The sequence below is a fragment of the Lepisosteus oculatus genome, chromosome 13 (genome assembly GCF_040954835.1).
Source record: "Lepisosteus oculatus isolate fLepOcu1 chromosome 13, fLepOcu1.hap2, whole genome shotgun sequence".
In the NCBI taxonomy this organism is placed as follows: Eukaryota; Metazoa; Chordata; class Actinopteri; order Semionotiformes; family Lepisosteidae; genus Lepisosteus; species Lepisosteus oculatus.
Window position 1 is genome coordinate 26,441,502 of NC_090708.1, and position 27,314 is coordinate 26,468,815.

A 27,314-nucleotide genomic window follows, 5' to 3' on the forward strand; every position below is an offset into this window, starting at 1 on the left:
GGAAAATAATTTGTGCCGCAATTGTATATCAATGAACAAACAGAAGTGTGATAAAGTTCAATATTGCGCATTGTCACTCCAGAGTTTTGATAGCCCTGTCAGTATCGGTGAAATAGCATGGCCATCTTTTTTCCTGCTCCCACAATCGCCTTGTGCCTCACGCTCTTAGGTTCAAACGCGCTTTTCACTTTTGGCCTGTTTCTGTCTCTTTTTAATTTGCGTCTTTCAGAAGACATCAGCTTGAGTTAATAGTGTTGGTATCTCCTGAGGATTTAAAATCCCTTGATTTAAATTGCACACTTTTAGCTACATATCCTAACATTATTGTTTACCTTCACCGATATTTCCTATAAGATGTAAATGAAATAACATATATTTATTTTTTCCTCGGTGTATGTGATATCTTTTTGATGAGCAGACAGCTTTTTTTTTCTTTCTGCCGAGGTTCTGCCGGTTACATCTCGGGTATCTCATCTGAAAGAGTTGTCATACAGCTTCAAGCCACTAGAGGGCTGTCTAGTGTTGTTGAGTGACAACACAGGACTGAAAACTGGACAGCAAGACCGAACTGGTAATATAAGAACGTTGTTCTGTGACTTAATGCTGTAAGTTACAAAAACAGTGATTACGACTGTGCATTCAAGAAGTGCACAGTAAATAATAAATGGAGATAAATACTAATAAAAATAATTAACATAAGTTGCTAGAAAGCTCCTTTAAATACGATGGTTAATATTTTATTAATGTTCATTTGGCTGTTAGTTTAGTTTCATCTATGAAGCTGAAAAGCTCAGCTCCCAGACTTGAAGCCAGCAACATATTTTCTGACACTGTACTCGCGTGATTCCTATAGTAGTTTTTTGGAATAATAATTTTATTGCAATTGAAATTGAAATGTGGGAGGCATGGTGGTGCAGTGGTTAGCTTTGCTGTCTTACAACTCTGGGGCCCTGGGTTCAATTCCAGATGTGGGGTGCTATCTGTGTGGAATTTGCAAACTCTCCCTGTGTCCATGTGGGGTTTCCTCAGGGTGCTCCAGTTTTCTTCCGCAGTGCAATGAGCTTCTGGCAGGTTAATTGACTTCTGGGAAAACTGGGCCTGGTGTGAGTGTCTGCGTCTGCCCTGCAGTAGACTAGCATCCTGTACAGGGTGTGTCCTGTCTTGTGCCTGTTGCTTGTTGGGATAGGCTCCTTTTTACCCTGCACATCTGTACTGGATAAAGCAGTAAGAAAATGAATGGATGGATGTTAATTAGAACTGGCAGCCTAGAGGGGATCCAGCATTTAATTTTAATATTAATACATTTCAGTAGAATGTTAGAATACCGTTCCTTGATTTTAATTTGACTCAGTTCATTATCTATCCCAGCATTCTGTTATCATTTCTACCACCCCTCTCTCCTGGGGGAGGAAAACGATGAGGCTACCTGATCACTCATGTTCCTTTTCACAGCCACAAGACCTGTGTCACCCATCTTATAATGTGTATTTCTGCTGCTTGACACTGGTCTGCATCACGTCCTGCCCAAATTTCCCATTGGCCTGTACAAATCATGGCCTCCTAATAATCTCCATCTATGAATTGGCTTCATTACTCTGTTCTCCTCCCCAGTAGCTGGTGTGTGGTGAGCGTAATGGAGCACTATGGCTGCCGGCACATCATCCAGGTGGATGCTGCACAGTGGTGGTGGTTGGGGGGAGTCCCCATTACCTGTAAAGCGCTTTAACTGGGGTGTCCAGAAAAGTGCTATATAAGTGGAAGCAATTATTATTATTATCACATTTTATTGGACCTGTATGAGCTGAGCCTGGTTCTGAGGAGTATCCAGTTCTATTCTGATTTGCATTTGCCTTTCCGGGTTCTACAGTGTTTGCAGTAGTTCCCAACTCCTTGTATTTTGGAATCCTGAAAAACAAAATCTGACAGGTCTGTTAGGTAAACCCGAGTAAAATGTGGTTATATAAATTAAGAAAAGCAAGGATTTAAACTCACATCTCTGAGGTACCCCACAAATTGGGGCAGGTCCGTTTTAATTGTCTCCCCTGATAGTTATTCTTATCCTTTTATTTAGTTACCAGTCCATGTGCACATATCTTGCTCAATTTAAGAGCTATTATTTAATGTGAAACTTAATACATTAAAAAAACTAAATGTACTACATCATACACTCTAATGGCATCCATTTCTGATGCAAGTCAAAGAAGTGAAATAAGTGAGTTCAACAAGATCTGCCCTTTCTGACTAACCTCTGTAAAACAATTCCTTTTCACTATTAATGGCTCTGGAAAACTCTTGATGCGAACGTTAAAGGCCTCGCCAACCCCGTGTTAAAACTAGCGTGGGCGCTGGACGGACAGGGACACCGAAAGAAACGAGCACGAAGGAAAACTAGGTGGTTTTCTTGACAAGAGGTCGCCAGAAACAAAGGAGTTCACCCCCAATCCCAGCAGTAAGTGAAATCAAGAGATGCAAACCCGAAAAGATGCAATTTATTTTGAGTCTTTTTTTTTCTCTAAAAAAATAGCAATAACAGTTATATCTGTTAATGTGAATGTATGTTTGTAGCGAGGGTCCTGATTCCGAGCAACTCCTGCAAATGAGGGTCCTGTTGTTAGTGTTGGGACACTGTTCTGGTAGATTACATTAATGATGCCAGGACACTTTAGAATATAGAACATCTCAGTACTACAGTCAGCACTGCACATTTAAATGACGTGTTATGGACTGTGTTATAGTTTCTACCTGACGCTGTATTCTGCCACACCCTTCCAATGAGCTCATATCAGTTTACTTCGAATTACTATGTTTTCACCACAGTGCTCTGTAGAGCGGCACAGCGGGTACCGCAAACCAGAATGTGTCCCAAGTGACTCCGCAGGTCTAGCAGGAAGAGTTTTGGCTCTGGTCGCAAGCTGTTAAAGGTTCCGAGGTTTGCATGCCAATAGCGCCGTTTTTAGAATTAATTCACATGCACACAGGGCATTGCACAGTTTAATTTATTCGTAATAATTCGTAGGTTTTTTACCGATTTATTTCGTACGTGCTGTGGCGAAAACGGAAGGAATATTTCAACCCAACAGAATATGACTTTAAAAGAAAAAGCACAACACCAAGCCACCAAAATCGTCGCTGTTACCGGGCAGACTGACGGAGCATGGCTAGGGAGGTGTGACAGGAAGTTCGTGAGGCGCTGCATCAGCGCAACTGGGAAACGAAATTGGACGTCATCAGCATGACGGAAAGAGATGTTGACGGATTTTGGCCAAGGGTCTAGCCGAGCTCCCCGTCAGATCTACTTAACACGGCCCTACAGTTGCATATGTCTTTAAGAAAACCGGTCCTGACAGACTACGGTTATTTTTTTCTTTCACGCTGAGTTCCGTTGCAAGCAGAAAGAAAGTGCGACGGGCTCATTCGGGGTGCGCTGTATGTGTTGAGCATCTGGAGGAAGCAGGGGCGGCTCTTGTCGCGGCGGCTCGCTGGGTGGGGAACTGTGCACAGCCTCTGGGGGACGCGTCTGACCATCCGCCTGCCCGTCATGCTACAGCAGGAGAAGAGCGAGGAGGAGGCCACGGTGGATGTCCATTTCACTGATCTGCCCGACGCGCTGATCGCCTGCAAGGTGGACCAGGACGTCTTTCTGGACCATCAGTTCAGGGTGAGGATGAAACAGCGGTTTTCCTTGTCTGTGCGTCTTATCGTGGTGGTGGGGGTGCACCAACACAAACACGTCTGCGCCTTTGACAGAGACCGGTAAGAGCAGCTGCAGCCAGGAGTGTCACTTAATAACACAACATTCAGTTTCATGCACCACAAAAGGGAGGGGTTAGCCCCCGTTTACAGGGTGTTCTAAGTTATCTACGCATGATAAACCTGAGCCGATCTGCCTGTTGTGCACATTCCTAATAGGTAATCATGCGCTCTCTAATTTTCCAGGGAAAACGCAACTCGTCTGTTTTTTTTTTTGTTGGAAAATTGCAGACCCTGAGGTGACGCGCGACTATTTTGAAGGACGAGCACATTTTGCTGTGTCCGGGTTAAGGATAGTGAAACGGCTAACGGTGAAAATAAATGCCTTTATACTGAATGGTTGCACTGAATGATTCAGGTTCTGAAATATATCTCGCTGTGTGTCAACTTTTTCTGTGCCTGAGTTTTAACTTCCTTTTATATTTTAAAGGACAGAGGTGTCACCACACCTACCTTTGACAAGGTTGAGGACTCAATTCAAGTGTCCATTATCAGAAAGGTTACAAACGAGTGGTGCCTGTCTGTTCCATGTTATACTTAGTGCTTAATTGATCCACAAATCTCATCCGGATGTTTCTTGCAAGAGACCTGGTGATCAGCTTGAACCACGTGGCTGGGCAGCTTGTTCCACACTCCCACAACACTTTGTGTAAAGACATACCCCCTGTTTTCAGTTTTAAGTGCAATCCCATGTACGTTCCACTTGTGTCCCCTATTATATGTTGTCACTTTCTTAAGAAGTCCGCTGGGTTGATCCTCTCAGTGACTCTGAGGATTATGAATACTTGAAGCAGGTCCCGTTGTAGTCTTCTCTGTTCAAGACTAAAAAGGTTCAGTTCCTTCAGCCTGTCAGTGCAGGACACTCCCTTCAGCCCCAGCGTGTATCTGGCAGCTCTTCTCTGGACTGATTCCAGAGTAGCAATATCATTTTTCATAACTTTATAGAAATAGATTTGCTCTTTTCTGAACCAGCCAGTGGGGTGGGGGTGTGGGGTAATTTAATCAATTAAGACTCTGTGGCCCCCAGGCAGGGTGTGAGCCCCCCCACCTGTCTTCAAATCTGGAAGCTCTCTGTCATGCTGTGCCACAGAGGAGCCCTGGGTTAGTGTGTCTAGTAGTGTGGAGCAGTGATTAGGACTAAGGACTCAAGACCAGAGGGTTGTGGGTTCAAGTCCCAGGTAGGACAATGCTGTTGTACCCTTGAGCAAGGTTATCTAGCCCTGTACCAGTGTAAGATTTCTTTGGATAGAAACATCAGAGGAATACAGTGACATAACCGATGCTTGGTTCTGACACGACACTCAGTGTTTTAACCATATAGGCCTACCTGGACTGATTCTTCATCCTTGGTGTACATTGTGCTGGGAGGAACTTCTGTAAATCCTGGAGAAAAGATCTGGGCACAAACTTTGTCCTTTAAACAAAGTTCTGCGGTCCATGTGCTACCGGGTGGATGCCTTGGGCTACCTGAGGTTTTTTTGGGGGTGTCTCTGTGGTTCTCAAATCGCGAGAGTGTGTTATATGAGGAAACATGTCTCCTGAAAGACCCAGTGAAGTATGTCAGACTCAACCCAGCACCTGGGCAGAGCTCTGGGTGGGAACTATAAGAAATGGACAACCAGCCTGCTGAGCTGCTGGAAAATTCACAGCGTCTGTGTGGAGGAGAGGTGCTGGGCGAGTCGTGTGTTTTCCCTGGGTGAGGGGCAGGAGCAGGGTGCTGAACTGAGGTAGGAAGGGGAAGGATCCACCAGTTCTAGCCCAGAAAGAGCTCCAGGAGCCCAGCTTGGATTCTCCATTTCTCCCCTTGTGGGCTCAGGGTGCGAGACGAGTGGTGGCCAACTATTACAGACTGGCGCTCTGGGTTCGAGACTGCCCCTTAACTGAGCAGTCGGTCACCCGCAGCAGCTCCGGCTCTGCCCCTGCTGGGCTCTATCCCTGGAGCGTGACTACGTCAGGGCAGTGTGGCAGCAGGGCTAGGGGCTGAGTAACGGGTACGACCCAGTGTTCAGTGTGGTGAAACAGTGCTTTCCAGTTCCTGATGGAAAACCGAGCCATGATGACTCAGGAATGGAATGTACTGTGCGGGAGATGGAGGTGCTATCAGTAGACTATCTGCAGAATGGTGGTGACAGCCTGGGATCTGGACTAATTGTTTACAGCAGGATGTTTCAGCTCTGAGCCAGGAGGCTCTGGTTGTGATTTCTTCGTCTCTTGAAAGCAGCAGCACCTGAAGAGACGGTGGCAGTTGATCCATTTTTCCAGTTCCAGGTCACTGATTGATTGAGGTCATTAAGAGCTGGGCTGGAATGTAAACCGACAGACACACTGGCCCAGAGGTGGCCTCTCCTGGGTTAAAAGGGGAAAAAGAGAAAGTTCAAGATCACTTACAAGAAAGCTACCAGTGATGTAGTTCTTCATTTGCCGTGCTGGAAATACCGTCATTGAAAAAGTATTATTTGTTGCATATGTGCACTGAAACACTGAAAGCCAAGACAAGCCCAAGTTAAGTTGTTGTTTCCGCCATTGCTTGGGGCGGAGCGGTGGCTCTGTGGCTAAGGATCTGCGCCTATAGCTAGAAGGTTGCCAGTTCAAATCCCGCAGCCGGCAGAGGAATCCTACTCCATTGGGCCCCTGAGCAAGGCCCTTAACCCATACTGCTCCAGGAGCGCCGTACACTGGCAGACCCTGCGCTCTGACCCCAGGCTCTCTCCCTACCTGTGTGTCTCATGGAGAGCAAGCTGGAGTATGTAAAAAGATAATTCCTAATGCAAGAAATTGTAAAGGGTTAATAAAGTAATGTTATTATTAGAATCAACCATCTTTTCACAGATGTCTTCGGTTGTTCTGGCCGTTCTTCACGGTTGGACCGCCAAAAGTGTCGATCAACGCTAGTCTGTGCTGTAATCCAGGCGTCGGTATTCAGAGCAAGTGACGTCTCTTCTTCCCGTGTGCGCTGTTCGATTCCGAGCCCATCTGAACCGGCATCACGGCAGGCGTCTTTCAGACTGTTTTAGAATCCGTTACTTAATTAAATATTGGCCAGAGAAGGAGAAGGAAACCTTGCAGAAAAAACGTGTTTTGTAGACCGAAGATTTCAGTGGTGCAGGTGAAGAATGTTTATTTCTGTTCCCTTTGACGTTCCCGAATCTGCGACTGGGACTCCTGATGGTGACGCACCGGCTTTTATTGCTCTTGGAGGGTACCGATCTCTGTCCTGCTGTCTTTAAAAGTGGGTGCCCTTTCAGCACCTCCACCCAGTCACAGGGCCACACGTATTTGTGTCTGTCAAGCCAGGTGCCTGCAGTGTTTTCTGGCTGTGTGATGTCTTTAGAAATCTCCAGAAGCTCTATTGGAAAGTTGCTGTGAGCCCGGTTCCTGTGTGGTCGCCGTTGGTCCGATCCCCTTTTAAAAAAACACAGTGTTGCGGTCTCACAGTTTCTGTGCACGGGTCACGTTGTCGGCGCAGTAAACACTTCATCATCTTGCATCTCGCTTGGAGAGACGTGACTCAGAGATCCTTATTCCAGGCGGCAAACATCTTTATTTGTCTTTCCAGCAGAGCTGAGGAATCTCATGACCGCGCGGTGAATTGGCCTTTGTTTGTGGAGGGTGTTTTATTCTGGAGTTTCCGGCTGCTCAAGCTGAGACAGAGCGGATCGTTGGCTCGCTGGAAGGCACCCTTCCTCCCAGGAACGGGGATCGGGGACAGGGCTGGACGGCCTGGAAACACTAACAGCTGGAATTGGGAATTTTTGCTTGCCTGTAAGCGAGCAAGAACACCTGCACATGCAGCAGGGGGGTGCAGTATAACCCCTTCCAGCAGGGCGTGCCCCTCGATTCCTCCCCAGAACCTCTCCGGCTCTTGCCACAATTGTCTAGCTCACACCTAGAGAGCCACGGCCTAGTGTCCTTTTCTAAAAACCAAAAGGAACTATAATAATGAAGCCGGTCGATCTTCCTGTGAACTCACAGTCCCTTCTAGGAGTTATGACTTGCTAAACGTTTCAACAACGTGCCACCTCTTACATTTATTGAATAATTCAGCACTATTACCACTTATCAGTAAGTGGTGGTGATCTGTAAAATGAACTGGACACCGCATCTGTGTCCAGGATCTGATAGGTAAACAACGCTGGTAGTTATACTGCCCATTTCCCCTGTTAGCCCCCAGGCAGATATTTATTTATGATGTACATATGAGCGGTGGTATGGTGGCAAAGTGGTTAACGTGGCTACCTTACCGGCTGGGGCCTTGGGTTCGGTTCCTAGGGTGCTGTCTGTATAGAGTTTATATTTTCTCCCCGTGTTCACACGGGTTTCCTCCCAGTGCTCAGGTTTCCTCCCACAGTCCAAAAACACGCTACTATAATTGCTAGGTCAATTGGATTCTGGGAAAAATTGACCCTGGAAGTGTGTGTAATTGCGTCTGTGAGTTTCCCGCCTTGGGTCTGTTGCTTGCTGGGCTAGGTTTTGTCTTCCCACAACCCTGAAAAAAGCAGATAGAAAATGGATGGATGGCAGGAAAAGAATATGTTAAACACAAGAGGAGGCCATTTTATTTAGTTGGGATGCCAAGTGGTTAATCGACTCCAGAACGTGGCTGGGTAGTTTGTTCCACACACTTGTGACTCTTTGTGTAAAGCTAAGGCTGACAAAATCCATTTTCTCAATGTCCATTTCAGGAGAATTCAGGCAGAAAAGAGTTACAGCCTATGGTGACCTGTCTGTGGAAGATACAGACTGGGTTTCATGATCGAATGGCTTGGAAAAACATGAGTCAGAGTTACAAGTCACCAGGATCGTGCCAACTTTCTCCACCTCAGCTTATGACTGCTGAGAAGTCCTGAGGCAGAAAGCCCCTAAGATTCCAGCTGCTTAGTTTTCGGAAAATGTTTCAAAGCTGTCTCTTGGACAGAGTTCAGAAGATCATAAAAAGAAGTTGACATCCCTGTTTGCTGAGCACCGGAGATAGGCCGGTGCCTTTTGACCTCACAGGCGTTGAGCTTGCAAACTGTCTGACACGTGGCCAGACCCGCCAGTGTATGGAAAATCAAAGTGTAAAGTTCAGGATTCAGGTTGTTTGTTACCATTTACTGCCTTCTGTCAATACTGTCTTTAAAGCTGTGTTTTTAAGTTACATTTTTCAGATGTAATTGTGAATTGAATTTGATTCACTTTCCTGTTTTTTTTTATTCCACATGGCTGTATTGAGGAACCCTTGTGTATCTGAACTGCAGAGACGTTTTACACAGCACAGGCGTCAACACTCCCAGTGTCTCCTGTTAGCTCCCTAAATATATTTTCTAATTCTAATTCACATAAGAACACAAGAGAGGGTGGCACAGGGGGGCTCAGTTAGCTTTGCTGCCTCACACCACTGGGGCCTGGAGTTACATTCCTGGGGTGCTGTCTGCATGGAGTTTGAATGTTCTCCCCATGTTGATGTGTAACACACAGTCCAAAGACACACTAGGAGGTAAACTGGTTTCTGAGAAAATTGTCTCTGCTGTGAGTGTGTGCATGTTTGTGTCAGTGTCTGTCCTGCGATGGACTGGTGTCCCCTCCAGGGTGTATCCTGACTTGTGCCCGGTTGCTTGCTGGCATAGGCTCTGGCTCCCACCATTCTTTGTGTAAAGCAATAGCATTGGCTGTACAGACCTCTGGCAGTGTGGCTCTGTGAGTGGGAACGAGCTGACAGCTCTGCAGCAGAGACAGCATGGCAGGCTCCCCCATAATAAACACAGGCACACATGACCTGTTCTTTCCACTGTGCTGAGTCACGTGCTCCTCGCTCGTTTCGGCTTGAAAGCAAATTTGCCGGCGTGCATTGTTGTTGTCTTAAAGAAGCTGTTAAAAGTTCTCCGGGCGATAGGCAGGGCTGGGTCTTTGTTTCTGTGTCTCAGTACCTGTGGTGGAGCTGAGCTCTCAAGATCAGCAAAGAAGGGCCTCTCTGTTTCCACACACACACAAAAAAAATGCAAAACAGTACCCCCTTGTCAAGGTGTCAATAAGCTTTTTCAGTCTGGTTTTGCATTAGACTGGAATTTTCCACTGCAAGCTCACCTTGCCTAATTATAGCACAGGGTTTAAGGTGGTGCTTTAAAAGGTGCATTATAAAATGCAATCTGATGTAATGAGCTATTGATGGGATTCTTCCACTCGCTCTGTTGTCTTGTGACTCTTCAGTCATTGGCAGTAGTAGAAGGGGGGTCCTTGTTTTCCCTTGGAGGTGAACAGGAGCGCCCCAGAGCGCAGCTCCTACAATTGGTTGTAATATTGAGTTTCAGACAGGAGAAAGGGGGGTTTGCCTATAACTGAGTAGCAGCCAGTGTCCGCTCTCAGTCAGAGCTGAACGGTACGACCAAGAAGTAGCAGGCTGCCAAGATGGGGTTAATCCTGAGTGTTCGTGGTAGGCAAGGTCTTGTAAATCTTTCCCTGGAAACTGCGGGTAGGAAGGAGTGATACAGGAGAGGCAGGCTGGAATGCCTTCCCTCTGAGGACGGGAATCTTGTCTGCCTCCCACAGTGGATGGTCAGGCGGACTTGCTGAGCTGTCTGGGAATTTTGACACCTCTGATCTGACCTTCTGTTGACATCTTGTAGTGCTGGACCCGGGAGTGCTGTCTGGGTTGAGTTTGCATGTTCTCCCCGTGTTCATACGGGTCTCCTCTGGGTGCTCTGTTTTCCTCCCACAGTCCAAAGACGTATTGCTGTGTTAATTGGCTTTTCTGAAAAATTGGCCCTGGTGTGAGTGTGTGTGTGTCTGTGTGCCCTGTGATGGACTGGTGTCCTGTCTGGGGTGTACCCTGGCTTGCGCTTGTTTCTTGCCAGGATAGGCTCTGGCTCACCCAAAACCCAGAATTGGATAAAGCAGTTAGAAGATGGATTAAATAGTTATCAGCACATTTCTGCTTTGGCCTGGACCAGAAGGTTCTAGATCTCAGCTTTGTGATTCCAGCCTCAGAGACATGCTGGCAGTACCATCTCCATTGTTTATGATACCATATTCACCAGTTTGTTGGCTTTTTTCCTACTAGTGTAACATTTTTCCCAACTTGGAAAAGGCTGAATCCCAGAACTCAGTTCCCCAGGGCTCTGACTGGGAAACGCTTTTCTAGAAAAGCTCTGTACCAGATCAGCATTGCTATAGATCAAACAGCCTCTGCTCTAGAACAGCTGTGTTCCTGGCATCCTTGGTTATTAGCTAAATTAAAGTAAGACAAATAAAACCCATAACTGGTGTCAGTGAGTACCTTAAAAATGGATGTAGTGAAAAGCAGAACATTCTGTCCCTTAATGGAACCTGGGCTGAAAACCTGATTTCTGGAAAGCGTGAGTCCACTGTTGCAGAGCGGTGAGCCGGAAAAAAAAAACCACCTCAGATTGCTGTACCCTGAGCTGAAGAGCGGACGTCGCTGTTTAAATATATTGTTCACAGTAACCCAATACCACAGAGCTTGATTACCTAGTGGAAAATATTGTTACTGTAAACCGGTCCCTGTGACTCACAGAGGAATTTGGCTCAACATGCCCCAGGGCCAGAGAGAAATGTGCATAGTAATATCCTGACCCGCGGTTTTCGCAAATACAGTACTCACGTCTGAGCGAAATCTTGAGTGTTGTTTTTGTCAGAGAAGCAACTCGTGTGGTGACCTGTCTGTGTCAGGGCCCGTTCAGGCTGTATCCCAGCATTCCCTTGCAGCTGAGGCTGATGGGAGCTCCTTCCAGCACTTCCTCAAGGCACATGAGATCCTAACTTGGGGAGCCTTAAACAACGCCCTTAAAAAATGAGTTCATTGTCCTGTTGGAGCTGTGGTAGGGGCAGGGGTGATCATGAGGGGTGTAGATGGGGAGAGTGGACCATGTTGCGGGGTGACACAAGAACAGTCTTCACTCGGTAAAACAGTTATCAGGGGCCAGTGAGGCACCAGTCATCCCTGCTTTGGCACTGTGGTTTGATGGCAGCTCAGTTCAGTTTATTTGTCATAAGCACAAGTGCAGTGAAATGCTTATTTGCATGTATGCTCCGAAACAAAGACATTAAAGGAATCGCCCAAAACATCAACACAGAACAGCAGCAGCAGCAACAACATGTTAAAAAACAACTTAAAAAAAAAGACAGACAAGCAGTATTAAAAAAAAAACACATCAGTGTGAGCAAGTGGTAGGAGTAGAGTTCAGTAATCTGACTGATTCGTTTTAGGTCTTCCAGTCTACCCGCCCTAAAAAGCAGAAAAGGGACACATTACTTCAATTTCCATGTTGGTCTTTGCAAATTCGCTGAGGAGCACCAGTCAGAACGTCTCTGTGCTATACCGTGCACACCAGTTACAGGCGCTGGGTAACTTCTTGCAGCAGGTAGTGATTTGAGCTGCGGTGCTGTGCTGTGAGTCTCCAGAGATCTTTGCCAGCGATGCTTTCTGAACTCGGCCTGGCCAGTCTAGCTGAGGTGGTTATTCATGCTTGGGGCGAATTCTCCAGCTCAGGAGCGAAGGGTTGAGCTGTTCTTCAGCGGCCCAGATGGATCTGGACGTAGACTGAGAGGAGCGTTGTCACAGTGGACTGGAAAGGAACAACAGCACTAAACAGGCCCCAGACTTCCTAGGGGCTCCTGGAAAAATAAAAATGGAAAATTTCAAAAGAATTTCCGTGCTTGGAAATGGAACAGAAAATGGAACAAGCCGCTCTGGAAAAGTATATGGCAAGTGGTGACAGAAAGCGAGGTATAGCTCGTTAACAGCGGCTGGGGTTGACAGTGCAGACAGGGCTGATAAGGGCTATTTGCTGAGCAGCTGAATATACTTACTGTACTGAAATAGGTGATAAATTAAATAAAATGAAAAGGTGTGATGGGGACCTTATGGAAAACTAAACTTGGAGGGACTATGAAACCACAGACCCAGGTTATTCATAAATAGAAATAGGTGTACACCGGTATATATTCACATACATACAGTAAATACAGACAGACCTGTCGTTGTTATGGAAATACCAACAGCTTAGGTGCAGCACAAAGGAGGAACAGGCTGTAGACTGAGGAAGTTGAAAACACCTGGACGCTTGCCTGTTGTGAAAACACAAACAGTGGAAAAGAACATTCCTTAGACGGAAGAGGGAAGTGACCTGCGTGTTAAAGCCCAGGTGGATGCTCCGAGACCGTCGGACGCAACGGGGTGACAAAGGAAGAAGGAGTGAAGAGATTTGGAGAGGTTCCGCAGGTCGCCCTGTCCTGTGAGGCTCTGGCCCGCCTGCTCCCTGAGACTGTGGCAATGGGCAAAGCGGTGATGCCTACAGACTGGCCTGCAAGCTGACCAGTGCCTCACCAGGTCAGTGCTGACCTGTTTAACAACCTCAGAACAGTTGCAAACAAGAAGAGGCCTATCCAGCCCTTTTGGTTAGTAGTAGGTAATTGATCCAGGATGTCATTCAGTATTTTCCTGATCAGCTTTAACAGCAAGGTTGAGTAGCTTGTTCCAGACTCCCGCAACCCTTTGGGTACGGGAGGGCCTTCTTGGTTCTTTCACCTGTAGTTTTCCCTCTTGCCCTCCATCAGTGCTTCTTTGCTCATTCTGTTGACTTTGTCCTTGTCTTGGAGGTTTTTGAACACTTTTTTGAACAGATTGGCTCGTAACCATCCCTGTTGAAGACTGGGTGTGGTTTGTTAAAGGCTTCACAAAGCCTGCAGGCCTAGCCAGGACTGTACAGGAGTGCTGTGGGCTGATTTGGCTCAGCCACACGTGTCCCAGCAACAGTAATCCGGTTGTCGCCGGCTCCCGGTGATGAGTAAGAGGAGTAATTGTGATAGCGCTACAGTGCAGCAGCACTGTGATTTGTGGGCACCTGGAGATAATGGGTCTCAGTACAGTAGGCTGCGCATAGCAAGTTTGGACAGGTTATTGGGTTTTTTTGTGGCTGTTTTTATGTAGGTTTTTGCATTTTGCTCATTTTTTCTGTTTTGATGTAGATTTTGTGTTGCGTTCATTTTTTTCCTTGGCTATGTTTTCTCACCTGGAGCTGCGCAGTCCTGCTCCACTCTGAACAGCACACAAGTCTCACCCCAAGTCACTGCGGTTACACTGCACATCACAGTGGTCCTGCCACCAAACTAATCCCACATCACAGGGGTCTCGCTGCACACTGTTGAAGCTAGTCCTGTGCCGCAGGGTCACCCCACCTGTCTCACTTCCACACCCCAGCTGTCTCACTCCCACACCACAGGGCTCTCACCCCACACCCCAGCCATCTCACCCCACCTCTCAGCCATCTCACCCCACCTCTCAGCCATCTCACCCCACATCCCAGCTGTCTCACCCCACACCACAGGGCTCTCACCCCACACCCCAGCCATCTCACCCCACCTCTCAGCTATCTCACCCCACACCACAGACATCTCACCCCACATCCCAGCTGTCTCACCCCACCTCTCAGCCATCTCACCCCACATCCCAGCTGTCTCACCCCACACCACAGGGCTCTCACCCCACACCCCAGCCATCTCACCCCACATCCCAGCTGTCTCACCCCACATCCCAGCTGTCTCACCCCACATCTCAGCCATCTCACCCCACATCCCAGCTGTCTCACCCCACACCACAGGGCTGTCACCCCACACCCCAGCCATCTCACCCCACCTCTCAGCTATCTCACCCCACACCACAGACATCTCACCCCACATCCCAGCTGTCTCACCCCACCTCTCAGCCATCTCACCCCACACCACAGGGCTCTCACCCCACACCCCAGCCATCTCACCCCACCTCTCAGCTGTCTCACCCCACATCCCAGCTGTCTCACCCCACCTCTCAGCCATCTCACCCCACATCCCAGCTGTCTCACCCCACACCACAGGGCTCTCACCCAACACCCCAGCCATCTCACCCCACACCACAGACATCTCACCCCACATCCCAGCTGTCTCACCCCACACCACAGGGCTCTCACCCAACACCCCAGCCATCTCACCCCACACCACAGACATCTCAACCCACATCCCAGCTGTCTCACTCCCACACCCGACACCTCACCCCACACCACCAGGCTCTCACCCCGCACCCCAGGGGTTTTACTCTGTCCCAGACTGCAGACACAAGGTGCTCCCTGTGTGGACAGTGTGAGAGTTCTTGAGCAGGAGCTTCCTTCACTGAGACCTTAAAGTTCAGGTTAGCCTCAGGGCCAACCAGCATTGGAACGCTGGAAATTGTCTTTCCCATTCTGGGCTTTCTAAGGTTTTGTACCACACCAGCGACACAGTGCTGCTTTGTCCAACCCAGGGACACAGGGTTTATTTTCTCACCAGAGCAGATGTCCCTTCTCTCTGTGTTCCAACATGGGAGCACAGAGACACTGGACACCATGGAATTTATCTCTCTGCCCAGGAATGGTTAAGGGTCATTGGAACAATGTGCATTCTCTCAGTGGAGATGGTGGCGATCGCTATTTCCTGCTGAGGGAAACAAAGGGCTCTTTGAACGAGAGAGGAGCTGGGCAATGCCTTCTCCTGGCACCTGCCAGCCACAGTGCTTGTGGAGTGTGTGGAAAAGACAGTTGCATTCCTCTCTGGCAGCAGAAAGACCAGGGTGGCTGAAATAGCCCAAGCATGACTGCAGCCCCCTGGAGACTGGATGCCATGAGCTCCTTCTCTCTGTGTGTTTCTTTATTTAGAGCCTAGGCCCAGTTCAATCAAAACTTCAGCCCAGCTGCCAATTGCAAACAGCAAAACTGCTGAAGCCTGTTTTCTAGAGGCCTTAACCCAAAATAAATCACGCAAGGGGCTTGCAGTTAACCACTGGGAGGGGGGTCAGAGATTTGGTGGAGTCCCAGTTTTAAGGTTGGGTCAGGAACAGCGATAGTGCAGCAGGACAGTGTCTGAGGGATCTCGGTGGAATTTAGCCATTTATCCCCGTCAGTTTTTCTCTATGGCAGGTGCTGTCTTCTTCAACTCTGTTGTAGTTGGATGGCATCTTAAAGAAAAACATGCAATGGAAAAGGAAATGCCAACAGGAAAACATGTAGATGGGCAGGTTTTCCCATCAGAGAGCTGGTGGCGCAGTGGTTAGCATTGGACGCTGGGGTCCTGGGTTCAATATCGGACCTTGGGCACTGTCTAGATGGAGTTTCTGCATGTTTGCGTGGGTTTCCTCTGGATGCTCCGGTATCCTCCTGCAGTCTAAAGCAAAAATTAAATTGGCTTCAGGGAAAATAGGCCCTGGCACAAGTGTGTGTTTGTTGTCCCTGCAATGGACTGGTATCCTGTCCATGGTGTAACCTGCCTTGCACTTTGTTGCTTACTGGGATTGGCTTCCCTTCCTTGGAAGGATGGATGAACTTGGAGTCATGCAACTGAAAACACAGATGAGAACTTTAAATAATAGTTTAATAATGAATAGAATAAGTAACAATAAATATCCCTCATCTGTACTCACAGCAGTATTTTAGTTAATATTGCTCACTGTTATACTAAGCTTTTAAACTCATCTGCTAAGTACATATGCCATTCCTTCAGAATTTTCTTTGTAAATAAACCCTAATATTGGACAACTATGAAGATTTCGCAGAGTCAGGGTGTTGTGTAAGCAGATGTTTGCTTGTTATTTAGAAAACAATGCATTTTTCCATGAAGATGGGCTGGATGCAGCTTTCTTCTGTTAGCATTTAAAAACAGACAAGTCCACTGTGCAGAATCTGTGAAAGACCTGCTCTAGGAAGTGTGCATCACTAGTACGTGGGGATCACCAATAAATGTGGATCCCTAGTAAGTGCGGGTCACTAGTAAGTGCGGATCACCAGTAACTGTGGATCACTAGTAAATGGAGCCCATCAGCCCAGTTCTGCGTCAGTGCCCCTGCAGCAGAATGTGTTTTCCTAAGCCTTGGGCTTGAGGTTATGTAACAGAGTGTGTAGTAAGCTGGTTAATCTTCAGCTGCTGCTGGTTTCAGGTCACTGGTGTGCTGAGAGCTGGGAGTCCGGAACCTGGCAGTGGGTTGAGTTGTGTTACTCTGTGGCTTGACTTGTCCGACTCCATCGTGCAACTCTGTTCTGACACTGCCGTTTGTAGTAGGAATGCCTCTGCTTCTTGTAAATCCGTGTGCAACTGGTTTCATCTTCAAGCCAATGACTGGCGGGCCGTGGGGGGTTTTGCGTGGGCGTTCCAGTTCGCATCCCAGCCAGACGGCGGTCAGTGCCACTTTGCGATTGCGGATTCCTTTCAGAGAGACCCAGTCGGTCTCTGGAAACAACCCTGCACGCTTCAACACCGCCTGTGTGCACTTGCGTGACAATCACGTCCTCCTCTGAATCTTCGTATATCCGAGGCGCAGCCGATGGAGAGGGGCACTGGCACAAGCAGGTTGGGGCAGACAGATGTCAACACTGATGTATGTGATTTGCTCAGGAGATTGAGGGTCCCTTGAAATCCGTTGATGTTTAGGCCTTTAAGGGTTTTTCAAACAACAGCCGTGAATATGATGAAGAGACGTGCTAGTTGTGCCCAGGAACCCAGAGGATCTTGGCTGTTTTCCCAAAGTCCACTTTCCACTTCGGGCCTGGAGTCTGGCCACAGGGCAGACAGGATAATTACCATTTACGCTCCTTTGCTGACCCACGGGGTCCTCTGGTGTGTTGTCAGATTTTCCATCTGGAGGAGCCTGGCTTCTCCATCAGTGCTATACCCTGCCTCACCACCTCTTCCAGAGGCAAGATGGAGAAAGGAGCAGGACGAAGTTCCCAAACGGGGCAGAAATGCCACGCCAGCACTTTTTCCATACCACCAGTTTCTTCAGATACTACCTCCTGGCGAAAGAACATGACAGCGCCTCAGAGAGGAAGACTGCTCTCACCCCCTTGGACAGCTGTCTTGGAGAAGGGCTAATGTTAATGAACAAATCTCCCCTCTGAGAGTGTTTTAGAGGTTTGGAAAAAAAACAGTTGGGGACAGAAATAACCCCGGCTTTGACAGATATTGACAGCGTTGGAGCTGGTTTTAAAAGTAGCCGTGGCCTGGCAGTGGGGGGTCTGGACCACACGTTGACACACACACACACTCTGTCTTCGAGAGGAGAGAGAAGAGATTGTGTAGCAGGCAGGCACACGCAGAGGGAGAGAGAGAGAGATGAATGGAAACTATGCTGGCGAGCCAGTTGATAACACAGCTGCTGCTCTGCCCAGCTCAGCTGATTTAGATTTTCCACTTCAGCAGCAAAAAATGCAGAGAGGAGGTGAGCAGCGCTGTGATTAGCGGGCGAGGAAGTGGGCCGCGGAGGGGGTGATGTCACCATTTTCCAGTCCTTGTTTTTCTCTCGGGTTGTGTGTGTGTGAGAGAGAGAGAAAGTGTGTCAGTGTTTGTGAGTGAGTGTTACAGGCAGGCTTGCTGGGATTGGGAGAGAGGAAGGCCCCGCCCACTGGGAGGGGTGGTCTCCTGTTGCCAGGCAACAAGCAAAGGGGGCGTGGAGTAGGGCAGTGCTAACAGTCTGTCCTATAAAACAGCAGTGCCTGAGAGCCGGACTGCGTGTAGCTCTGTCAGAGACACTCATCTCATCCCCGGTGGAGGAGCTGGGGGTTCTGGAACGTTCCGCACACAAAGCCTCGAGATTTGTGTAATCCAAAGCGGCCGGAGACCGCCTGTCCTGAGCTTGCAGGAGTTTCAACTGCTGCTGAGACGCATTCTAGCTCTAAATTCCCACACCTCTGTGCCAGCAGGTTTGCATAAAGCAGGGAAAGAGGCATCTTTTAGACAGGGAAGCCTTTGCTTCTTGCTTTCCTGCCTTTCGAGACGAGAGATTGGACAGGGAAAGATCCGGCTGTGTCCTGCCCGTACAGGATTATTTTCCAGTGGGTTTCTGCTGTTTCTGAGCGAGGCGGACGATTGCCTGAGAACGGCTGTCCTGTAGCGTAGAGACCGCAGGTGGACTTTGTCGAGAAGCTTTTTAGCGACACGGGTCGACCGGGATCTCTCGCTGGGGGCATCGCAAGCGGACGTCCGCCTTCTCTCGGCCGTGGTTTCAGAAAAGGCCCTGCCCTCCGGTGGTTGTGGGCTCTCCGCAGCTGCGCCATGCACCTGAAGATGCTGAAGTGCAACCCCTTCTCCCTGATCGCCTCGCTCGAGGACCGGGATGTGTTCTGCAGGCTGGAGGCCCGGGTAAGAGCACCTACAATACCTGCCTGGAAACAGCCCTGCGGCACGTTACTGTGATCAATTTGCATGGCTCTTTCTCTTCTTCTGCAGTGTATGTGGACCTGCCTTGCTTTTACAGCAGGCTAGAACAGGTTTCTTTGTCTGAATGCACTGCACTTAATCACAGTATTTCACACGGTAACCATTTCTCAATCTAATGCTGCAGACCCCACACTCTTAACTCATTAATGTGCAAACTGAGACCTTAGATGGTCCGTAGGTCTGTCTGGAAGTACAGAGGGAGAGGGAGCACCAGGGGTGAATTAGCCCTGCTCTATTGGAATAGCAGACTGTGGAGAGGAACCAGAGCAGGAATGACTACAAACCAGTGTAACTATATATCGAAGAGCAGCCAGCCTGTGCAGGGAAGGACAGGTGTCACTTCAGGTACTGCTGGAGAGAGTCCACATGGCTGTAGGATTTATCACAGAAGGACTCTTCTCCCTGTGTCCTGGGCTGAGGATTAACAGCAGGTCACCCCTGTGCTCTGGGGTTCGTTTTAACTGGCAACGCAATCTCGGGCTTTGACGTGGTTTTCCTTTTAGCACTTTTAAATAATTACCTAATCCGTGAGTCGCGAAGGACTGGAGAGATTACTGCACTGTTGCGACTACTGTTCTGTAATAACGCCTCACTCTTGACCCCCCTTACTGGTTTGGTTTTTTTCTGAAGAGCTCTCTCTGCTTGCGATGTGGTAAAGTGTTTCTAGAGAGCCGTTGGCTCCGGGTACCAGGGGCAGACTTGAGCTCCGGCAGGGAGGAGGCTGGTTATGGACAGGCAGTGAAAGCTGAACTCAGCTAAAGTGTAACTTTAATATAGACAAGACTGGAGTCATTCTAATTTAAACCTTACACGCTTGTCGTATCTTTTGGGATCGACACTGTTCACAACGCACGGCTTCGTTAAAATGTGCGGTGTGGCGTATTGCTGATCTTATGCTCAATGTAGTTTTAAAATGAATGACGCCTGGTTGGCCCAAAGCCCTTGAGTTGAGTAAAGACTATTATTTACGCAGAGAGTAGTCATACCTCACGGAAATCTTTTGCATCGCCCTCTGTCGCAACAAAGATACAACGCCTGGATATGAGTCAAGTGCCAAGTGTATTGGAGTTTCTGAGCGAGGTCGGGAGAAAATCCGGGTTGAATCTCTTCTCTCCAGGCGGAGTGTGTATCGACACGATCTTTTTGTTTTCCTCCTAGCGAAATGGCATTGTAAGGTAGTCAGGCTTTTTGACCCTATTCCTTTCTGTGTTCAGTATTGTTCAGTCATGAATCATTAGCCATCAATGGTGAAATCACTGGAAACGAGAGCCCGTGAACACGCTGCCCAGGTCCAGCCTCAGTGAAACACCCACATAAACCCCAGTAGTGCCAGTTTGTACGGGATAGAAAACACATTTTAGAGGAGGTCGCAAGGATGTTGAGGATGTTTAACCAAGATAAAAAAACAATAATGATTCGAAACCATTTAAATCCCGTAGTCCTCCTTTGACATATTAATGTACACACCGTAGAATAAATGTTACCTTATTAGCACGCCGGATTTCACATATTATTTTAAAGATCTTTGTGATGTACAGCGCCATCTAGGGGCCGCGCCGTGTTTGGAACAGCGGGAGCGCTTCACACACACAAACTTGTTTTTTACTTTCGCACACCCTCGTTTAGAGTTTGATGCTGGGTTTTAATTTAAAACGGATTTTGACTATCATGGGGGCAGGACAACAGCGGTTCCGTTCAGGAAGTGAACCTGCTTCCTCACAGTGATTGGCCGCGAAGGAGCCTGTGCCTCCTGTTTTCGACATGACAGACTGCCCTTCGCTCTCCGCCTTCCTCTTTGGAATCATTAACCGCCTCTGCCCCTCTTTCTCGCAGGCCGGTTTTGAGGCCCTGTTCCGCTCCTTCGACAGCGATGCCACCTTCCAGTATTTCAAGAGCTTCCGCCGCGTCCGAATCAACTTCACCGACGCTGTGGCTGCGGCTGAGGCCCGGGTGAGGCTTCACAAGAGCGACTTCAACGGAAAGGAGATACGCCTGTACTTCGCTCAGGTAAGGCAGGAGCCTGTAGTTCTCCACTGCAGTACAGTCCTGTAGATCTCCAATGCAGGGCCTGGTGTCTCAGTACAGTCATGTAGATCTCCACTGCAGGGGCTGGTGCCCCAGTACAGTCCTGTAGATCTCCTCTGCAGGGCCTAGTGCCCCAGTACAGTCCTATAGATCTCCACTGCAGGGGCTGTTGCCCCAGTACAGTACTGGAGATCTCCACTGCAGTACAGCCCTGTAGATCTCCATTGAAGAGCCTGCTCTCTAGTACAGTCATGTAGATCTCCACTGCAGTACAGCCCTGTAGATCTCCAATGGAGGGCCTGCTCTCCAGTACAGTCATGTAGATCTCCACTGCAGTACAGCCCTGTAGATCTCCACTGAAGAGCCTGCTCTCCAGTACAGTCATGTAGATCTCCACTGCAGTACAGTCATGTAAATCTCCACTGTAGTACAGTCATATAGATCTCCATCGCAGGGGCTGGTGCCCCAGTACAGTCCTGTAGATCTCCACTGCAGTACAGTCCTGTAGATCTCCAATGCAGGGCCTGCTCTCCAGTACAGTCATGTAGATCTCCACTGCAGGGGCTGGTGCCCCAGTACAGTCCTGTAGATCTCCACTGCAGGGCCTAGTGCCCCAGTACAGTCCTATAGATCTCCACTGCAGGGGCTGTTGCCCCAGTACAGTACTGGAGATCTCCACTGCAGTACAGCCCTGTAGATCTCCACTGAAGAGCCTGCTCTCTAGTACAGTCATGTAGATCTCCACTGCAGTACAGCCCTGTAGATCTCCACTGAAGAGCCTGCTCTCCAGTACAGTCATGTAGATCTCCACTGCAGTACAGTCCTGTAGATCTCCAATGGAGGGCCTGCTCTCCAGTACAGTCATGTAGATCTCCACTGCAGTACAGTCATATAGATCTCCACTGCAGGGGCTGGTGCCCCAGTACAGTACTGGAGATCTCCACTGCAGTACAGCCCTGTAGATCTCCACTGAAGAGCCTGCTCTCTAGTACAGTCATGTAGATCTCCACTGCAGTACAGCCCTGTAGATCTCCACTGAAGAGCCTGCTCTCCAGTACAGTCATGTAGATCTCCACTGCAGTACAGTCATATAGATCTCCATCGCAGGGGCCGGTGCCCCAGTACAGTCATGTAGATCTCCACTGCAGTACAGTCCTGTAGATCTCCACTGCAGGGCCTGGTGTCTCAGTACAGTGTCATTGGCAATGAACAGCAGTTCAATAGCAGCAGAAAATTTTAACAAAAAAACACCCAGACAGCGAACGAATGCCTTTGCAGTCTTCTGAATGATGACAAAAGAATAATGACAATAATGACAAAATCCATGATGTGATCTCAAAATGACTGGATGTATAGAACAATCAGGGATGAAACTGCCGTAGTGATCTTACCTGGCTAAAACGGTTTCGAGCTTATTTGAACAGAACACTGCCTCTCAGCTCCATTATGAGGAATCCAGGTCTGTGCATTGCAAGCCATTGCTCTCCTGGGGTTTCTAAGGACTTTGGTGTCTAGGACACTAGGGAACTGATGGGTGTTCCTCCCTTTACCTCTCTCTGCAGTCTCTGCACATTGGCAGCCCCCGCCTGGAGCCCCCCAAACCAGAGAAGCAATATCTGATCTCCCCACCTGCCTCTCCCCCAGTGGGCTGGAGTCAGTCGTCAGACGCCACGCCCGTCATCAACTACGACCTGCTGTGCGCCATCTCCAAGCTGGGGCCAGGTAAGACTCCGTCATGTGTGCGTGGATCCGAAGATTCACTCAGGGACGCATGAGAGCACAAAAAAGTTTAGATCAGACCATTCACCCCATTTGGTAGCGAAGAGCTAATTCATCTGAAGATCTCCTCCAATAGTTTCTTGAAAGAAACCAGGGTAGCAGCTTCAACAGCACAGCTGTGTTGTTTGTTCCATGCTACTACCACTCTCTGTGTAAACACTGGACGCAATCACAGAAAGCACACCATAAGTGAGATAGTGTAGTCAAAAGCCAGCAGTACCCATATTTGGTCCTTTCTTTGCACCTCAACATGGTGACTGCAACAATCCAACCTCTCGGCAGGCCTGAGCTCATGGAAATCAGAACAGAAAGCCAAGGTCTTTGTACCAGGAGGATTTCTTTAACCACAACCTTTCAGTATACTCAAGAGGAAAAATCGACTTGTCAACAACCCAATACCAGCTACCCCCCTGTGTCCTTTAATATACCAAGCTACTAAAATAAAATTAATGTGACAGTGCGACTCTCTGCCCTTCACTAATTATCTCGTTAATCAATTAACACACCACATGTGAACATATCCACACCCAGTAGAAGCCTTAATGACCACTAGGTGGCTTATCAGCTGCAACTCTCACTGTACTACTGGCGTGCCACACTGGTCACTAGCGATCTGATTATTGGGTTAATTAGTGCCACTCATTAAGGATCTGGTGGTTTAAGGAAACCTTGCTGTCCAGGACTGTGTGTGTGAGACCTGACCTCTGACCTCTGACCTCTGACCTCTTGTCAGGTGAGAAGTACGAGCTGCACGCCGGCACCTCCACCACCCCCAGCGTGGTGGTGCACGTGTGCGAGAGCGACCACGACAGCTCAGGCTCTGAGGAGGAGGAGCCGCGCCGGGCCCGCCCCCGCATCATCCAGACGCGCCGCCCCGAGTACGCCCCCCCGCCCCTGCACTGAGCCGAGTGTGCGCGCCACGCATTTCGCCATGGGCAGGGGGGCCTCTCCTGCTGCCGCCCCCTCCCCCTCCCCCCCTCATTCAGTACTACTTTCGCCCCAGAGGGAAGGGAACCCGGCCCTGGCTGCCGGGACTGACCGACTGACTGGGACAGCGGCGTCGAGCCGGGGTTCGAGGTACCCGCCCGGAGGCAGGACGGACGAGCGGAAAAGGAAAGGGGTGGGGAGGGTGGGATCTTCGTTTTTTGTGACGTTTTTCGGTTCTTGCATGTGGAGCTGTCTGTGCGGAGAGGAGGCGGACGTTTGGATGGTGGGGCGAGGGGCTTCTTTTACTCCACTGCTGACGACCACAAAACTGTTCGGCTTTTCGTTGTAGATCTTCATTGCCTCGAAACGGCTTTTCGGGAGAGGGCTTGTATGAGATAGTGTGTCCTCTCCCCACCCCCTCGCCTTAGCCAGCACTCACCTCTCAGTCTGTTGCTGTGGGAGTTGGGCCAGGGCTTTCAGAGACAGAAGAGGGGCGGGCAGGGCAGTGAGTGCTGGCGCCGAGCTGGTTTTGGGGGCAATGTGGAACCTGGGGGCTTTGTACTGTAATACAAATGTTGTGCGTGACTATGTATTTTTGTAAATATTTATCCGGGATGCGGTCGGATTCCCTGTGTTTGCAGTGCCTGCGCTGCCTGTGTCGGGTTCGAGGTCTCCCCAGTCCCATTCACAGCCCCCCCCCCAGATCCAAAACTACGGTCTGCGCCTGCTTCGGTCTGCCCCAGGGTGGCTGAGGGCTCCGGCTTTTCCACTGGTGTGAAGGAGAGACTGGTGCAGCCCCGAGTGTTGAACAAACCTCCTTGTGTCGCCATCCTCAACACCTGCCGCACTGCGTCCTTCCCCTACTCCAGCAGCAGGCACTTAGTACGAAAATACGCAGTGTGCTGTGCAGGTTCAGATCCATTCACGGTTTTGAACCTCCCCCGGTCCCAAAAATGCCCTTGTTCTTTTGGTGCTGTCTGAGGAGCAGTCAAAGCTGTTGTCACAAAGAGGCCTTAGGGCCATCGCCTCTATCCCAGCAGCCCCTGGGGCTCTCGCTTGCTCGCCCTCAGCGGTCTCGAGATGTACAGTAAAGGGGAAGGGCTTCTCATGCGTCAACAGTGGGCATGTATTTTGCAGTTACCGGGGGCTATTGGGAGGGGGGATGGTGGGGGGGGGCTGATCGTTTTTTGATAGAAAGTATTTAACGGCAGTTACTGGGAGCAGCAAATGCTCGAGTTTAATCACCCCAAGAATCCTCGAAGCGGTAAAGTCTCGCTCGGCAAAATATCGTCCTGGCCCTGCTGAAGTGTCGTTCCGCATCAAGCGTTGCCACATATCAGACCTGACAATTCACCTTACTTCAGTTAATCGTGGTATTAACTGTTAATGCGTTCAGTTATAATTAAGTTCTAGTAAAGGGGCTGGCTGCACCAGAGACCTGCACTGAAACAGACGGGAAGACCTGGGATTTCACATCCCGTGGCTCCAGAACAAGGAAGTCCCCGTTTGCTTCTTCTAGAAGCAGGTGGTCCGGTCCTGGTTCCGGAGGGTTGGTCTGTAGGTTTTCACTTCAACTCAGCTATAAACCCACTCTCAGTTGCTCAGTTGGAGCAATATGCCAACTTCCTCCAGCTCGGAAAAGAGACGGAAGAGACCCGCAGATACTCTAGCACTCTGGGACTGGGATGGGTCAGTCCTGTCCTGCAGTGGTGAGATTCTAGCGGTCTAGCACGCTGGAGTGAAATCTCTGTCCGATCACTGTAAGCCACGATGTAGCGATGTCTTTTGTTTTCTTTCCTGGCCTTTTTCTGTAAGTGGACACCAGCTGACCTTTCCTGCAGCCTGCAGTCTGTGAAACGGTGTGTTTTGTAAATGTGTCATTGTGAGGTACCGCGACGTGACACGGCCCAGAGCGGCCGGGGCCCCGGGACGAGCCGTGACTGTGCGGAGAGCCTTTTTTTTTCGAAAAAGCTCCCCTGCTGCCCGCCTCCGCACTTATTTGGAAGAGGGGCCCGGCCTCGTTGTCTTGGACGTGCGCGTGTCCTTTTTTGCGGATGAAGACTAAAACCAAAGGCGACGGAGCAGTGGCTGTAGCCGCAGGTGTGACCGAGAGACGGCGCGGCCAGGAGCTGTTGCCTTTGAGCAACACAGCGGGATGCCTGGGCCAGGCCGAAGCCTTCAGGGCCTCCTCTGGAATGGGGAACTGGGCGTCCATCCTGTGCTGTGACCCCGGAGTCTGTCCGCCACAGCGCAGGAGCGTGGCTCTCTGTACCGCTACAGCAGAGCGTCGCTGTGAAGCCTCCGCCTTCATGCAGCTCATATCCGATTTTATCTGCAGAGTGTTTTTTTTAAGATCTTAGTCAATAAATGATGTCAATAAACCCAAACTTTCCGTTAACCATTCTTTTTGTCATTTGTTTTTAAATCAGACTTGAAGTGTCCTGTTCTCTGTCTTAAATACACTTCCAAACGATTTGCACTTGTGTCCCCTGGTTCTTGTTTCACTGTTGATTCGGAAGAAATATGCTGACTTTAGATGTAATTCTGAAAGGCGTGTTGAAGTGACAGTCGACCAAGCTCCAGTCTGTGAGGGCTGACTGCTGTGTGCGGTGCAGAATAGGGGGTGACGTAAGTCCACCTTGCACTACTCGGGTCTGCCACTAGAGGGCGATATAGGTTGATTTTGCGTCAGCCTGTGCAGCCTTTGTGGCCGGGCGTGTACATTCATTATAACAGCGGCTCCCTGACAGTCCTGCAGGTTAAATGTGTTATTTGCTCAAGCTAAGCTTCAAGCTTTTTTCCCCCATCAGACTTTACATAATACTTGATTGGACCTTTTGAGAGTTCCCTATTCAGATGTTAGAGATATTAAGTTAGGTATGAAACATTGTATGTTGAAAGGCAACACGTTTAAGAGCTGAAAACAATTGAAGAGTTTAAATGAATACTAAATTAAGAATTAAATTATGTTATTACAAAACTCGGGTGGAACAAAAACCCAGATTTGGAAACCCCTGTTTAAGGGACATAAAAACGTACACATATACATAGATTCAGAAATAGGGTTCAATGCATTTAAGAACACAAATTTGAGGAGGGTGGAACAAGTACTCCTGAGCACTGAAATCTGAAATAAGAAGAGAAACAAGTCTGTAGAGGCAGGAAAAGAAAAAGAAAGAGCCATGCTATCTTAAAATTGGCTGACTTGACTCTGAGCTATGTATAAGCGACACAACACTGAGCACAAAAACTGAGCAGGCACACACACCACAGTGGTACCTCAGCATTGTGTATTTTAATGTGGAAAGAAGCTCTCTGCTGACACACATCACACGCTGCTGTTTACCTCACTGGAGACAGAAAAAACTGAAACATCCTCTTTATAACCTCCAGTGACGCAATGCAGAACCCAGCTGTCAGCCAGTGCCCTCCCTGGCTCCACCAGCAGAGCCTGCATCTGGATCTGGAACACTTGATAGGCTAATGGGAGCTCTCAACTTCTGACCTCTCCTGCCACAGCCAGACTTCTCTGCTCAGTTCTATCTGCTGTATTCTTAATCTTACTGTAAAGGAGCCACAGCCATTTTTTGCACTTAGGGCTTTAAAAAGACAAAAAAATGTGT

General features: G+C 49.0%; 1 protein-coding gene across 2 annotated transcripts; it reads left to right on the plus strand.

Annotated features, from left to right (window-relative positions):
- Positions 1-3,182: 3,182 nt before the first annotated feature.
- Positions 3,183-26,089, plus strand: rcan1a (regulator of calcineurin 1a). Of its 2 annotated transcripts, none has more exons than XM_015361734.2 (4): positions 3,183-3,658; positions 20,794-20,967; positions 22,548-22,707; positions 23,498-26,089. In XM_015361734.2, the coding sequence occupies exons 1-4, from the start codon at positions 3,539-3,541 to the stop codon at positions 23,665-23,667; spliced, it is 624 nt and encodes a 207-aa protein (XP_015217220.1). In that variant the 5' UTR covers positions 3,183-3,538; the 3' UTR covers positions 23,668-26,089. The 2 variants fall into 2 exon arrangements, with proteins under 2 accessions (XP_015217220.1, XP_006638103.1); XM_006638040.3 differs by lacking the exon at positions 3,183-3,658 and adding an exon at positions 18,236-18,882.
- The last annotated feature ends 1,225 nt before the right edge of the window (positions 26,090-27,314 follow it).